Source organism: Musca domestica, unplaced genomic scaffold, assembly GCF_030504385.1.
Source record: "Musca domestica strain aabys unplaced genomic scaffold, Musca_domestica.polishedcontigs.V.1.1 9, whole genome shotgun sequence".
Taxonomy (NCBI): domain Eukaryota; kingdom Metazoa; phylum Arthropoda; class Insecta; order Diptera; family Muscidae; genus Musca; species Musca domestica.
The window spans coordinates 13,026,509-13,042,923 of record NW_026712435.1 but is presented as its reverse complement, the minus strand read 5'-3'; the positions used below and the strand labels follow the sequence as shown (position 1 = coordinate 13,042,923).

The 16,415-nt window shown below is 34.7% G+C and overlaps 2 protein-coding genes across 4 annotated transcripts; one reads left to right on the top strand and one right to left on the bottom strand.

Moving 5' to 3' along the window:
- The first annotated feature begins 7,837 nt into the window (after positions 1–7,837).
- On the top strand, positions 7,838–13,142 carry LOC101893039 (molybdenum cofactor biosynthesis protein 1). 3 transcript variants are annotated; one of them, XM_059131652.1, is made up of 7 exons: positions 7,838–8,127; positions 8,191–8,426; positions 8,492–8,591; positions 10,632–10,799; positions 10,864–11,544; positions 12,240–12,308; positions 12,375–12,420. In XM_059131652.1, exons 1-6 carry the CDS (start codon positions 8,094–8,096, stop codon positions 12,293–12,295), a joined length of 1,275 nt encoding a protein of 424 aa, XP_058987635.1. In that variant the 5' UTR covers positions 7,838–8,093; the 3' UTR covers positions 12,296–12,308; positions 12,375–12,420. The 3 variants fall into 3 exon arrangements, with proteins under 3 accessions (XP_058987635.1, XP_011294653.2, XP_011294652.2); XM_011296351.3 differs by lacking the exon at positions 12,240–12,308 and having other exon boundaries at positions 7,839–8,127; positions 12,375–13,142; XM_011296350.3 differs by lacking the exon at positions 12,240–12,308 and having other exon boundaries at positions 7,839–8,127; positions 8,187–8,426; positions 12,375–13,142.
- Positions 13,143–14,322: 1,180 nt separating this feature from the next.
- LOC101892871 (probable prefoldin subunit 2) lies at positions 14,323–15,410 on the bottom strand. Its single transcript, XM_005188717.4, has 2 exons — positions 15,206–15,410; positions 14,323–15,138 (listed from the first exon to the last, which is right to left on the bottom strand). The coding sequence occupies exons 1-2, from the start codon at positions 15,334–15,336 to the stop codon at positions 14,838–14,840; spliced, it is 432 nt and encodes a 143-aa protein (XP_005188774.2). The 5' UTR covers positions 15,337–15,410; the 3' UTR covers positions 14,323–14,837.
- Between the last annotated feature and the right edge of the window lie 1,005 nt (positions 15,411–16,415).

The following is a 16,415-nucleotide window of genomic DNA, read 5'->3' as shown; positions in this document are numbered from 1 at the left end:
TGTAGGGTATAAAAATTATATTTCGAATTTATATGAAGAAGTCGGTTGAATATGAAAAAATCTATTAAATTTGGACTTATATTACATATACAGGGTGAGATAAAAAACTGCAACCAACTTTAGGCTGCTGTCATTTCTAAGCCACTCGTCCGACAGATGTTAAAATTATTCCAGTGAAAGCTCATTATATTGTTTACAAGCGTACAAAAGCATTTTGGAGAGAATTTTCCAGAAAAACGGCTATTCGTGATCGAATACAAGCGTGATAGTGTGATTTCTTTATATTTGGCCGGAAAAACACAAGTGCCTATCGTTAGAACACTCCAGCATTTAAATATGAATAAATCTTTTGTGTCTCGTACCATCGCTTGTTACCGTGATACTGGCAGCGTAGCCCGACGTCAAGGAAGTGGACGAAAAAAACAACAACTTCAGCAGAAATGATTCGAAAAGTAAAGAAGCGACTTGATCGAAACCCGCGTCGCTGTGGCTAAAAAATGGCTTGTGAGCTGAACCATTCGGCAAATATTGAAAAATGAGCTCGGGGTAAAGGCATTGAAATTCCAAAAAGTGCAAAATATTACACCGCTATAGAAAGAAAATAGACTCAAAAGAGTTAAAGAGTTACTTCGCTTGGCCGAAAGTGGCGAACTACCGAATTTGGTTTTTCCGATGAGAAAACATTCGTTGTCCAGCAATTTGTAAACAAACAAAATTATCGTGTTCACTTGCCAAAGAGGTCAGCTGAAAATGTGCACCTTCGGTTGGCCACCAGAACTCAAGCGCCGGCCATGCTGATGGCCGCCATAACAACCGATGGTCGCTCTCCGCTCGTATTAATCGACCGTGACATCAGAATAAATGCCGAATATTATCGCGAAAATATTCTGGAGGGTGTATTAAAGCCTTAGGAACGCAAACACTTTGGCCGCAGACCTTGGACATTCCAACAGGACTCAGCACGCACCACCCCAGATTGGTCACAAAATGAGGTTCCTCTCCGGATAGCAATCCGTTGGACTATTGTATCTGGAGTATTTTGGAAAGCAAGGTTGGCACTAAAAAATACAAAAGTTTCGATCACCTCAAGCAAGCGCTTCACCGGGAACGGGCCAAAATACCGCAGAACAACATTCGGCAGCGTGTGACGGTTTCATTGACCGTTTAAAGGACATAATTCGTGCCAAAGGTGACCAATTGTAACAAATTTAAACTTATTCTAAAATTTGATGCTATTTCCGACATTTTTTGCTTTCATTCAATATGGGGCCATTCCAAGACGGAGGGTATAACAAGTTAAAAAACAGTAAGTTCGGCCGGGCCGAACTTTGAATACCCTCCACCATTTGGAATGAATTTGGAAATTTTCAAAAAATAAAATCCTTAAAAAATTCTGTTTAAATTTTAAAAATACCGAATATAGCCATTTTAGCTAAATTATTCACCGTATAGGGTAAGTGTGCCTAAGTTCGGCATGTCCCAGTAGTCGGCACTTTTTATTTTTAAGCCCAAATAAATGAAACTTTTATAACTAAATATATTTTGTTTACTTCAAATATATTGTCAGCTATCTTTGTGTACAATTTCGCTAAGAAAAGATGATTTATTCTAATAAAAATTAAATTTCTGTATGTGAAAGTCCTCAACAATCCATATTCTTAAGAGAAGTACAGTAAAGACGTCGAATCAGTTTAACTAAACAAAAATATTATATTTTTATGAATTAATTTATTATTATCATTAATTATTCTTACAAAAAAATTGGTATGCCGACTGTTGCAACATGCCATACAGACAATTGGCAAGTGGTGCCGACTACTGGCAAAAAAGCATTGTTTTAATAAAACTACAAATTTATGAAATTTAATAAAAGGTTATTAAAACTTTATTTATTATTGCAAAAACTATACAAAATTTCAAATCTGAATAAATTAACTTTGTAATGATTGAAAAGTTCCACTCAGAATGGTGAGCGATTACAAACGCGAAAATCCTAAAAGTGCCGACTACTGGTACACTTACCCTATTACAAGTTATCGAATTTGAATATGGTAATGGCTTATGACAAACAATGCCTTTGTAGGTCCACGTCGTATAGACCCCAATATAACGACTATATTCGGTATTTTTAAAATTTCAACAGAATTTTTTGGGGACTTTATTTTCAAATTCGTTCCAAATGGTGGAGGGTATACAAAGTTCGGCCCGGCCAAATCAAAGATGGTAATTTTAAAGTTCAAACATAGAAAACTAGCAGTTATCACTGTTTTAGAATTAAGAAGATTAAAAAAAGTGATGAAAAATGTTTTAAAAATTAATTCAAAATATCACCATATTTGAAAATTATATGGAGTTTAAATAATTAATATCGAGAAGGTCCTAAAATTTTATTTTTGTATTTTAGTCATCTTTCATAATCAACAAAAAAGTCAGTGCCGTTTTTGTTTAATTTGAAAAATGGTGAAGATTGTGAACTGATTTTGCGGCGAATGTACTTTGATCTAGTTCTGTTTAGTTTGTTTTTATACCCTCCACCAAAAAAAGTATGGAGGGTATATAAAGTTCGTCATTCCGTTTGTAACTCATCGAAATAATCATTTTAGACCCAACAAAGTATATATATTCTTGATCAGCGTAAAATTCTAAGACGATTTAGCCCTGTCCGTCCGTCTGTCCGTCTGTTGTAATCACGCTACAGTCTAAACGAATTAAGATAGGAAGCTAAAATTTTGCACAGATCTCTCTTTTGTCTGCAGGCAGGTCAAGTTCGAAGATGGGGTATATAGGTCCACGATATCGTATAGCCCCCATATAACGGTACCCCCGATATTTGGTATTTTGATGATTTTATCCACATTTTTTAATGGAATTGTCTGAAATTCCATAAAAGGAGTCCCTTCTGGGCATTTTACCCCCTCAAAAAGAATTGTCTATATAGGTCCACGATATCGTATATCCCCCATATAACTGTACCCCCCGATATTCGGTAATTTGATAATGTTAGCCACATTTTTCAACGGAATTGTCTTAAAATCCACACAAGTAGTTCCTTATGAGTACTTTACCCCCTGAGAGAGAATTGTCTATACAGGTCCACGATATCGTATATCCCCCATATAACGGTACCCCCCGAGATTCGGTATTTTGATGATTTTACCCACATTTTTCAAGGGAATTGTCTGAAAATCTACACAAGCAGTTCCTTGTGGGTACTTTATACCTCGGCAGAGAATTATCTATATAGGTCCACGATATCGTATAGCCCCCATATAACGGTACCCCCGATATTCGGTATTTTCATGATTTTACCCACATTTTTTATCGGAATTGTCTGAAAATCCACAAAAGGAGTTCCTTGTGGGTACTTTATACCTCGGCAGAGAATTATCTATATAGGTCCACGATATCGTATAGCCCCCATATAACGGTACCTCCGATATTTGGTATTTTGATTATTTTATCCACATTTTTCAATAGGATTGTCTGAAAAAGGAGTCCCTTGTGGGCATTTTACCCCCTCAAAAAGAATTGTCTATATAGGTCCACGATATCGTATATCCCCCATATAAGGGTACTCCCCTATATTCGGTATTTTGATGATTTTACCCACATTTTTCAACAGAATTGTCTGATAATCCACACATGGAGTTCTTTGTGAGTACTTTACTCCCTGAAAGAGAGTTGTCTGCATAGGTCCACGATATCGTATATCCCCCATATAACGGTACGCTCTGATATTCGGTATTTTGATGATTTCAGCCACATTTTTCAACGGAATTGTCTGAAATTCCAGACAAGGGGTTCTTTGTGAGCACTTTACCCCCTGACATAGAGTTCTCTATATAGGTTAACCATATCGTATAGCCCCCAAATAACGGTACCCCCGTTATTCGGTATTTTGATGATTTTAGCTATATATTCCAATGGTATTCTCTGAAAATCCACACAAGGATTTCTTTGTGAGCACTTTAACCCCTAAAAGGTATTTGTCTATATAGGTCCACAATATCGTATATCCCCCATATAACGGTACCCCCGATATTCGGGATTTTGATGATTTTAGCCACAATTCCCAATGGAATTATCTAAAAATCCACACAAGGAGTTCCTTGTGAGTACTTTACCCCCAGACATAGATTTGACTATATAGATCCACAATAGCGTATATCCCCCATATATCGGCACCTTCCGATATTAGGTATTTTAAAGATTTTAACAGAATTTTCAATGGATTTTATTTTTTTGAATATTTTCTAATTCGTTTCAAATGGTGGAGGGTATTCAAAGTTCGACCCGGCCGAACTTACTGCTTTTTTACTTGTTTTATTTTTGCTGTTCTTTTTAAACGCGTTTTTATCCTATTATTAATAGGAAATACAAAAAAATATGATAATATAATGATTTTTATACTCTCCACCAAACTATGGAGGGTATATTCATTTTGTCATTAAGTTTTGTCATTAAGTTCGAAATAATCATCATTCATTTTGTCATTAAGTTCGAAATAATGATCTTAGACCCAACAAAGTATATATATTCTTGATCAGCGTAAAATTCTAAGACGATTTAGCCATGTCCGTCTGTCTGTCTGTTGTAATCACGCTTTCGAACGAAATGAGATAGAAGGCTAAAATTTTGCACACATGTTTATTTTTCCAGTAGGCAGGTTAAGTTCGTAAATGGGCCATGCAGGTCCACGTTTTCATATAGCCCCCATATAACGGTACCTCCCGATATTCGGTATTTTACTGATTTTAGCGACATTATTCACCGGAATTGTTTCAAATTTGGCATTTGAAGTTCGAAATGGATACTACAGCCTGAGACGGAAAATTGTCTGTTCAAGTCCACGTCTTCGTATAGCCCCCATATAACGGTACCTCCCGATATTCGGTATTTTGCTGATTTTAGCGTCATTATTGACCAGAATTGTTTCAAATTACGTATTTGGAGTTCGTTATGAAAACTACAGTCTGTGACAGAAAATTGTCTATGCAGGTCCAGGTCTTCGTACAGCTCCGATATAACGGTACCTCCCTATATACGATATTATGATGATTTTAGCTATATTATTCACTGTTTATTTCAAGTTTCGAATTTGAATATGGTAATGGCTTATGACAAACAATGCCTATGTAGGTCCACGTCGTATAGACCCCAATATAACGGCTATATTCGGTATTTTTAAAATTTTAACAGCATTTTTTAAGAATTTGATTTTTTGAAAATTTCCAAGTTCGTTCCAAATGGTGGAGGGTATTCAAAGTTCGGCCCGGCCGAACTTACTGCTTTTTAACTTGTTTATTATTCCTTTTTCATGAAAATGTGTAGTCTTTTTGTCTTCAGATTTAAGCAGGTTTTTCCAAGGATAAATCTGACTTAGCACAAATTTTGTTATTTTTATACCCTACAACACCATGTGTTGGGGGTATTATAAGTTTGATTGGCCCAAAAATTATGTAACACCACGAAATATTGATTTCCCACATAGGAAAGTATATATGGATCTTCCTATCTCGCCGAGCTTAGTCGATATAGCTATGTATGTCCGTCCGTCCGTCTGTCCGTCTGTCCATGTTAATTTGTAATCACTCTACAGGTCGCAATTATGGTCCGATCTTCACGAAATTTAAAATGGAGGTGGGGCTAGAGTCAGAATAGTGCAAGAACTTACACCGCAATAGAAAGAAAATAGACTCAAAATAGCTAAAGAGTTGCTTCGCTTGGCCGAAAGTGTGAACTGTCCAGCAGTTTGTAAACAAACAAAATGATCGTGTTTACTTGCCAAAAAGGTCAGTTGAAAATGTGCACCTTCGGTTGGCCACAAGCGCCGGCCATGGTAATGGTGTGGGCCGCCATAACAGCCGATCGTCGCTCTCCGCTCGTATTAATCGACCGTGCTATCAGAATAAATGCCGAATATTCTGGAGGGTGTATTAAAGCCTTAGGCACGCAAACATTTTGGCCGCAGACCTTGGACATTTAAACAGGACTCAGTACGCGCCACCCAAGAATGGGTACAAAATGAGGTTCCTCGCTTCATTTCCACTGCACAATGGCCACCAAAATCTCCGGATACCAATTCGTTGGACTATTGTGTCTGGAGTATCTTGGAAAGCAAGATTGGCACTAAAAAATACCAAAGTGTCGATCACCTCAGCAAGTGCTTCGCCGGGAATGGGCCAAAATACCGCAGTGCAACATTCGTGCAGTGCGTGACGGTTTCATTGGCCGTTTAAAAGCCATATCTCGTGCCAAAGCTGACCAATTCAAACAAATCTAAATTTATTCTAAAAGTTAATGCTATTCCGACATTTTTTGATTTCATTCAATAATATTTAAAAAAATTTAAAATTTATGGCGTTTGACTTTGTTGCAGTTTTTTTATCTCACCCCATATATGTAAAAGAATTTGATCTTAGTTATTTCGCTTATAATTCAAGAGCCGCTGGGCTGATGTTGACAATTCTCACCAAAACAAAATGACATCGTGCCAGAAAAATATAAAATTTAAGAAAATCACCGAAAAATATTCCAAGAAAAAAGTTAATATTTTTTATATTTTTTCAATTTTTTTCATATATTTTATGGCATGCAATTTTTTAATTTGACTTACAATTTTGAATTGTACATTTTGTAAAGTTATTTTTTTACACTCTCCAACACTATGTGTTGAGAGTATTATGTACAGGTCGCAATTATCGTCCGATCCCCACAAAATTTTGCACAGGGTAGGGTTAAAATGGACCAAAAAATTAAAATTTCCTGATCTTGCACGTATATATAGGGAAAGTTCCTCTGGTCAAAAAACAAACGTAACTTTTGTGTGGGGCTGAAAGGCATTATTACCAAAACGAAATTTGACAAAATATTTGGACCTAAGGGGGCTTCCAATATATTACAGTGTTGTAGGGTATGATATGGTCGGCCCGCACGACTGTAACATTTGCTTACTTGTTTCAATTAAACTTACAATTTTGAATTGTACATTTTCTAGAGTTTTTCTACACCAACACATAGTTTTGCGAGTATTGTATACAGGTCGCATTTATCGTCCGATCCTCACGAAAAAATGTGTATGGAGGTAGGGCCAGGGTCAGAACTAAATCCTATTATTTGAATGCTAACATGTTGAATGGCGAACAACATTGGGAAAATCTGGGCAGGGCTCTATCGCATCATTTTAACAACGAAATCTTTCAAATGTATTTTAACATAAGGGACCTTCCAACATGTTGCAGTATTGTAGGGTATCACATAATCGGCCCCGCACGACTATAGCCTTTGCTTACTTGTTAGTTTCTAAATTGGATACTTTTTTTCAAACAACCACTAAAAGTTGAAAATTTTCAACTTTATGTTTTAATACTGAATTCGTATTTAATTGACGTTCTTTGAAAAACATGCATTTAACTTTTGAAAACCGGTTCCCATCTTTATTTATGAACATATGAAAATGCATTTTTATAATGAGATGTTTTGAAAACCATTGATTTTGTTTTGAATGACAAGACCATATTTTGACAGCTCATGTTTGGTTAACTGCGCTATTACTACTACCTATTACATTACATTTGGCTTAGTAAGACAGTATACCCTAATTCACCTGGTCCAAATCAACAAACCTTTATAATGACCTAAAGCTAAACAGTCAGAGAAGAAACAAACTATTTTTTCTTTTCTTGCATTAAAAAAATCAAAACTAACCATAAGTATTCATTTTTTATAACAAATGACTTATACCACTTTCAGCATTCACGGCCTCTGACAGCAATTCGTTCACATTAGACAATCATATGTTTTGGGGGCATAACTTACTGTGCTCCAACAAGTTTTGTTCTCAGTCTACAAACTAAGCTCTTTCGGGAGCAGTCGTCAAACAGTAAATAGACGGCGGGCATGTCACATACAATAAAGACACCCCCCACAATATAGAGGCAAATAATAAAACGTAAATCAACAAAACAACAATAACGACATCTTATCATCAAAACAAAAAAAATCGGCATGTATTTTGAAGATGATTAGACGGTAGATAGCTTATGAAGTAACAAATTGCGTGTAGGATTTTTTTCATATCTAAATATCAGTTAATGGTATATTTTCTGTGTGTGTTTCTGTCAACGTGTAAGTGGATGACATTTATTTATTGCAAAAAATTGAAATTTGATTGTATTTTTATTTAGATAGCGTTCAGAGAGGCACTGACCATCAAACTGAACAAACACACAATAAATAGGATGTCTTCCCTACTACAGAAGGCTCTTCAAACAGCCACCATTACAGCCGGTAAATGCAATGCCTTAACTCATATTGTAAAATCGGAAAATATATTTGTACGTTATAAATCAACAACAAGTGCCCAACCTGTTCCTGCTTTCGAAACATCTACAGATTCCACTGGAAACAATAGAAAACAACAACAGGTAATTGTATATTTAATTAAAGCTTATTTTGTGAAATTCATTAGTAAAGCTAACGCATACTTTAGATAGCGGCCAATGTTTCTCCTGCCTCAGCCCTGACAGATACATTTGGGCGATATCACACATATTTACGTATTTCCCTAAGCGAACGTTGTAATTTGAGATGTAAGTATGCACTATAAAAATGTGTTCTATTTTTTTTTTTTAAATTTTTTTTTGAGATTTTATATAATTATTTGTGAGACATTATTTTTAATAATTTTGTGCTTTACTGTAGATTTCCAAAAACCGGTTGCAAAGATTTTCTTAAACTTAGACCTGTATCTAATCTACTAATCGCAAAACCGTAAAAAAATTTAAAAATTTCCATTGACATTATTAAAACGATAATTAAACAGTTCGAAACTTTAAAATTATTTTAGAAACAAGTAAGCAAAGGCTACAGTCGAGCGGGGCCGACCGTTGAATACCCTACAACACTATAATAAACGATACAGTTTATATAGGCGAGATACTCGAAAGAATTCCACAAGATATTGTGACAAATAATAAAGGAAACCATCAGGTTTCGTTCTCTAATTTTCGAATAATAGCAACTTAAACTAATTTAAATGGTCTTCCTAGATCTGGAACCAATATTTCCCAAAGACCCATAGTCTCTTAGAAGTGGCAAATGATTAACATTTATTATTGGTTTTTGACTGAAACGCATCTATATGAGATACAGACATTTGACTATATTCTTCAACGAAATCAGCGTTAACGAAATAGTCAGGAGTGCGTCTTTCCTGTATTTGTGAATTCTCCAAAAAGTCACTGGAATAGACATTTTCGTATTTTGTCTACAAAAGTTGGCAAACTATTTCCCACATTGAATAATTTTGGATGGCCATCCAAAACTGGCTTTTACAATGTCCGGTAACCCCCATTCAAATGTGCATGAGGATCGGTTGATAATTACGACCTGCTGACAATTTTACAGTTTTTTGGTCCATTTCAACCCCTAAATATACGGCGATCATCTCCAAAAAGAGTAGGCTTCTATTCTGACCCTCATCTGATCCCCATGCAAAATTTCGTAAGGATCGGGCCATAAATGCGATCTGTATATGATATCCTGATATCCTAACTACTTAGTTTTGTTAGCTGTAGAAATATTACCAAATGTTTAATTCAAAATGAAAATATGACAAAATTGAAAAAATATGGGAAAATTTTACAAAATCAATATTTTCATCTTTAGAGAGGTATTTTTATGCGATTTTTTTAGACGTTTTATGTTTCCTGCCAAGAGGCCATTCTGAATTAATGAGAACTGTCGAAATCAGTTCAGCCGTTCTCGACATATAATAGATCTTTCAAGCATATCTTCTTTGATAGACATATATATCGCACATATTTCGCTATATATCCGATTTGTTGGATGTTAACATCAATTTAAAGGTCAGAAGTAACCTTGTCATGGCTTTGTGATTTCGCTGGTATTTAAAATATTGGCGGTTTAATGAAAAATTTTGAATTTTTTCAACACAAAAGATATGGTCTATTTTACCCGCTAAATATTATCCGATGACCACCCAAATTGGTAGGCTTCTTCCCCGCCCTAAACTCTAGCTACATGCGAAACTCCGCGTCGATTGGTCTATAATTGCGACCTGTATAGCTACTGCAAAATCCGACATTTTTTCAGTATTTGGTCCATTTGAACCCCTAAATATTATGCGATCATCTCCAAAAGAAATAGGGTTCTATTCTGACCTAAGCCCCACCTCCATTCTAAATTTCGTGAAGATCGGGCCATAATTGCGACCTGTAGAGTGATTACAAATTAACATGGACAGACGGACAGACGGACGGACGGACATACATAGCTAGATCGACTCAGCTCGGCGAGCTAGGAAGATCCATATATACTTTCCTATGTGGGAAACCAATATTTCGAGGTGTTACATAAATTCTGGCCCAATCAAACTTATAATACCCCCAACACATAGTGTTGTAGGGTATAATGAAATCTTAACACGTAAAGGAAATAAGTTAAAAGAGAAAAAATATTCGATTAACAATTTATATTTATAAAAAAATCGGGTTCTTAAAGATCACTTCGTGGCAAAGCTCCCATTGCATTTCTTAATCAAATCAATAATAATTTTTTCGAAAGCGAAACAAAAATGTTATTAATCTCAATATCTGTATATGTTATAGGCAAATACTGTATGCCCGCCGAGGGTGTTACCCTGCAGCCCAAAAACAACCTATTGACAAATGATGAGATTTACTATCTGGCACGTATTTTCGTAGAACAAGGTGTCAGAAAAATACGTCTAACAGGAGGCGAACCTACGGTACGCAGAGATATTGTTGACATCATAGGTAAGTTAATAAATAACCTCCTACAAAAAGAAGTAACATACCTACCTATCTATACCATTTGCAGCAAAACTAAAGGAGTTACCAAAATTGGAAAATGTTGGAATTACAACAAATGGCTTGGTATTGACACGACTACTAGTTCCATTACAAAGAGCTGGTTTGGATGCCCTCAACATCAGCTTGGACACATTAAGACCGCAACGTTTTGAAGAAATAACACGTCGTAAAGGTTGGGAAAGAGTTATTGCTGGCATAGATTTGGCCATACAACTGGGTTATAAACCCAAAGTCAATTGTGTTCTCATGAAGAATTTCAATGAAGATGAAATTTGTGATTTTATTGAATTCACTCGAGATCGAAATGTGGACGTTCGTTTTATAGAGTATATGCCATTTATGGGTAATAAATGGCAAACGGATAAATTATTATCGTTTAATGAAACACTGAAAATAATTCGTGAAAAATGGCCCGAGTTTGAAGCTTTACCAAATGGACCGAACGACACGTCGAAAGCCTACAAAGTTCCAGGTTATAAGGGGCAAGTTGGCTTTATAACATCAATGACAGAACATTTTTGTGGATCATGCAATCGTTTGCGTTTGACAGCCGATGGCAATTTAAAAGTATGCCTGTTTGGTAACAAAGAAATTTCCCTGCGCGATGCTTTAAGAAGTAAATGTTCCGAAGATGATTTGGTGGCCCTAATTTCGGCAGCTGTAAAGAGGAAGAAGAAACAACATGCAGGTAAGCACTATATGGATTTTTAAAGCCATCACATAAAACACGGTGCTACAATTTTTTTTTTTTTCAATAATGAAACCGAACCTTTTCCACGATCGGCAATTAAAAAATTGAAAAAATAATACGAGTTCTATTTACCTTAATTACGAGCAATTAATTAAATGTCATTGCAGTCTATCTGTGATCCTTTTTCATTTTAAGTCACCTGCGATTTTGCAACTTGGTCCAGATATAGTCTAGGAGAGCTTTCGTGCTATAGTTTTTATCGTTCTCGTAAAAATCCCATGGAATATTTGAGCCGTGAGAATTTCGAAATAAAAGGAATTTTTTAAAACACATTTCACCGATTTCGTTTCCAATATTTTGATTAAAATTTACCGTTTTTTGGGCAAAGAATATGATTGGTAAATACTGGTGAAATTGTATTGGCAATTTTCGAATTTATTTGTTTATAGAACCACAACATTTCATTGTTAATACATTTCGGTATCCTAGTCAATATAAAAATTAACAATTTTACAAATTTGTTTCATAATTATGTTACATAAATTGGTCCTACAAGAGTTAATAACTTTCGCTGTCAATTGTTAAATTTTGTAGCATCGTGTTATTCTAAAAAGTAATTATCACAATCATTCATTGGAAGATTTTGGAATTTGTATAATGCATTGAAATGATTATTATTACTGACATTGTAGGCATGTTGAATTTATCACAAATGGAAAATCGTCCAATGATTTTGATTGGCGGATAGCCCTTCCCAAAAGGTGGGTACTAAACAAAGTTATTTTGCTCTCATAAAAAATGTATATATTTTCTTTCTCATTGATTAGGTCGTCATCAAATTTTTAACAAACCACCAACAGATATATTCAAATTCCAAAAATTGAACAATTTTATTACACCTGCATATGTTTTAAGCAGATATTTTGCAAAACCTCAACAAATTCGTTTCTATAGTTCAAATGGCAAACAATTGACCCATATCGATAAAACCGGTAAAGCATCGATGGTAGATGTTTCGGAAAAACCCAACACAACACGAACGGCTATTGCCAGAGCAAATATATACGTTGGATCTGAAGTAGCTCAACTGATACATTCTAATAATTTAAAGAAGGGCGATGTCCTTAGTGTGTCTCAATTGGCCGGAATAATGGCGGCTAAGAAAACATCAGATCTAATTCCTTTGTGCCACAATATCACAATTTCATCCGTAAAAGTTAATGCTGTCTTAGATTTAGATAATGAAATGGTAACACTGGAAGCCAGTGTACGTTGTACCGGTCAAACAGGCGTGGAAATGGAAGCTTTAACTGCGGTCTCAGTAGCTGCCCTTACTGTCTACGATATGTGCAAAGCTGTTACCCATGACATGATAATAAAGGACATACATTTGGTTTCGAAATCTGGCGGTCAAAGGGGTGATTTTCAACGATTGTAATTGAATAATTTGTAAATATTAGATAGAAAGAAATATCTGTGTGTAGATTGGAATATATATGGTAGCTATAGTTATACACACTGCCAAGATTTCTTGGTTTTTATAATTATCTTTAAAATTGTTGACATTGCGGCAATAAAAACCTTTTAAAGGTCAATGATATTTTTCTTTAAAATAAAAAATCTAATAACATATAAAAACTTCTTTGCAAAATATTAAATATTTTGTAAATAAAATATTCTCCCTGCAATAGTACAATAGCTGGTCTTTAATATATATGCCGCACCGGGACACAAAATTGTTTAAGGTTTAAATTGAGATCAGAGCTGAGAAAAATAGAAGAACCTGGTCATTTTGCACGTAACTAACACAATTCAAATTAACTTAAACAAGTAAAAAAGCAACTAAGTTCTGCCGGGTTGAACTTTTAATACCCTCCGCCAATTTTCAAAAAAAAAAAAAATCCGTAGAAAAAGTACTCTCAGATGATAGCCCTTATAGGGGGCTATACGAAGACGAGTTCCACAATAAGTAATTTTTTATCATAGGCTTTAGTACCCATTACGAGCTCTAAATACGTAATTTGAAACAATTTAGGTTAATAATGTCGCTAAAATAATCAAAATACCGAATATTGGGAGGTACCGTTATATGGGGGCTATATGAAAACGTGGACCTACATGACCTATTTATTTCTCAATTTGTTCGAAAGAGAGCGTGATTACACAGACGGACATTGCAAAATCGACTTAGAATTTTACGAATTATTTTTGTTGGGTCTGGCATGAGTATTTCGAGGAGTTAGAAAGGGAATAACAAAGTTAATATACCCTCCATAATATGGTGAATGATATAAAAATGGAAAATCGTAAAAAAAACTTGCCTACATTTTTATTTCTACCATTTAAAATCGTCTCTCTTCAAATCGCTTACTTTATTTTACATTAACTATTATTGAACGTGAGAAATTCTCGGCAAGTGGGTATTAACAATGTTTTTTCTTGGTCTCTCAGTATGATTCGAAATAGCCCATAGGTTCCAAACCAGAGGTTGAAGTTTTAAGAGCACAACACTTTTTTATTAATTAAATTCAAGTATGATTCTAAAAAAGCATTACAGTGAGTAAAAGACGCTTTCGGTATCTGAAAACAGTAATTGTTTTGACAAAATCGATCAAAGCACTGAGGTTCACTGATATAAAATGGTTACTTTATGTTGTATATTATTAATAGTGTTGTTTTTAACCATATCCCCTAAAATTTTAGTTTTTTTATTTAGCTGAAAATGTCCAATGGCGTTGCATTGCATTCTAATATATTGATTTTTAATCATTTCAATTTACAGATTTATTTCTTTATTAAATAAAGCCTTTAAATTGGCAAAACTTAAATCACTAGAAATACGACGAACAAAAGAATATTGTGTATAGTTTTATATTACTGGTGAGACATGAGGATGTTTTTGGTTTTTATTTCCACTAATAATACGTTAACACATTAGTTTGTTCATATTTATATATTTATGTAGACTGTCAAAAGGCCAGAAGGGAAATATTACAAATGAAATTATAATAGTGTTAGTGTCTTAATATTTTTGCTCAAATTGCAATACTATATATAGGTAAAACCGATGTATACTCTATATTCTGCATTTTTAGTTAGCTAGCAGAATTGAATGTTTAACGAATTTGGTTAAACCTACAGCTATGATACCCATATATAGACAGATGCAATATACAACACAAGCTATTAAGTGTTACTCAAGAAAGGACGAAGACATCCAGGCCTTCTTTTGTCTTCAATTGTATTAGAATTGTAATATCAACCAAGCGCACACACAATGAGTGGGATCTTCAGTTGGATACCAAGACGTTACGGTTCTCCGATTTGTTTTCTTCTGATTGTGACTTTTGTGCTTCACCGGCCATTTGTTCGCCACGTATTCTGATGTTGTGTTCTTCCTTAAATTTATTGATTTGCTGTCCCTTCTTGGTCAAATCATCGGTGACTAATGTTATGGTTTTTTCAATGAAATCTTTGTTTTCTACAAGTTGAGGTAGAACTTCTTTGACAGTTCTCTCACACAAAACGCCGCCGATGAGACGGAAACATTTGCGATCTGGATCCACTGTTTTGAGGGTATCTATCACAGTCCTAATGTGAGTAATGTCGGAAGGATTCATTAAAAAAAAGAATTGAGGTTATGTTTACAACAACTTACTTGTGCTCTTTAAGATCCATTTCCAGTGTGTTTAGATTGTTTACCAAGTTCCTCTGTTCATTGCGGAGTTGTTGGAACTCAGCAATAATCTTTTCGTTCATTTTGGAATCCTTTACTTGCTCGCCGCTCATTGTATTTCCAAATATTAGTAACAGATGGGCAAAACTTGGGAACCAGACTGGACTGAATAGGATTTATAAAAATTCGATTATAAACTCGATTATTCAATAAGAATAAGATTTGATTGCTGAAATATCGATTTTTTCGATAACAGTTATGGGTAGTTTACACGGCAATTTTATGAAAAAAATGTTCGCCATCAGAATTACCATGGTAGAAGAATATTGCATCGACACAGCTGCTGGGACAATGAACTGTCAAACCAATTTTCGAATTGAAAATGTTGAATAAAAAATTATTTAAATTTGCAAAAATTGTTAAAAAAAACTCGAATTATAATGACGTCGTATAAGAAAACATTTAAAAATCTACTCATATTTGAAAAAAAAAACATTTAAAATTTTTTGACATATCAATGCTCCCATGGCAGAAGAATACAGGTAGATGCATCAACGCTTGGGAGCATTGATATGTCAAAAAAATTTAAATGTTTTTTCAAATATAAGTAGATCTTCATATGTTTTCATATACTACGTCATTCGGAGGCTATTATAATTCGCGTTTTTCAACAACTTTTACAAATTTAAATAAATTTTCATTCAATATTTTCAATTCCAAAATTGGTTTGACAGTTCATTGTCCCAACAGCTGTGTCGATGCGTCTACCTATTACTTCTACCATGAATGCTCCCAAGCGTTGATGCATCTACCTGTATTCTTCTGCCATGAGAATTACCCAGTGAAACAATTGTCGAACATTCAATGTGTCAACAAACTCTCACTCTGTTTCAGAACCGCAAGTATTGATGGGTCCCGAAACTACAAGAATGTGAAAATTGTTACTAAGATAACCAATTATCCCCTTATAGTAGATTCTTGCAGGTTCTGGAAAAACTAACATGATTTCAGTTGAAAACAACTTTTTACACAATTGGTCTTTTCCAGATCTGCAAGAATCTATACAATTTTACTAAAATTAAGAAGGTAAGGTCATGCCATCATATGTTTAAAATTTTTTAAAAATTATTCATTTGACAACATCTCATTGTCAAAATATGTATTTACTAAACCATTGTGTACGCACAAATAC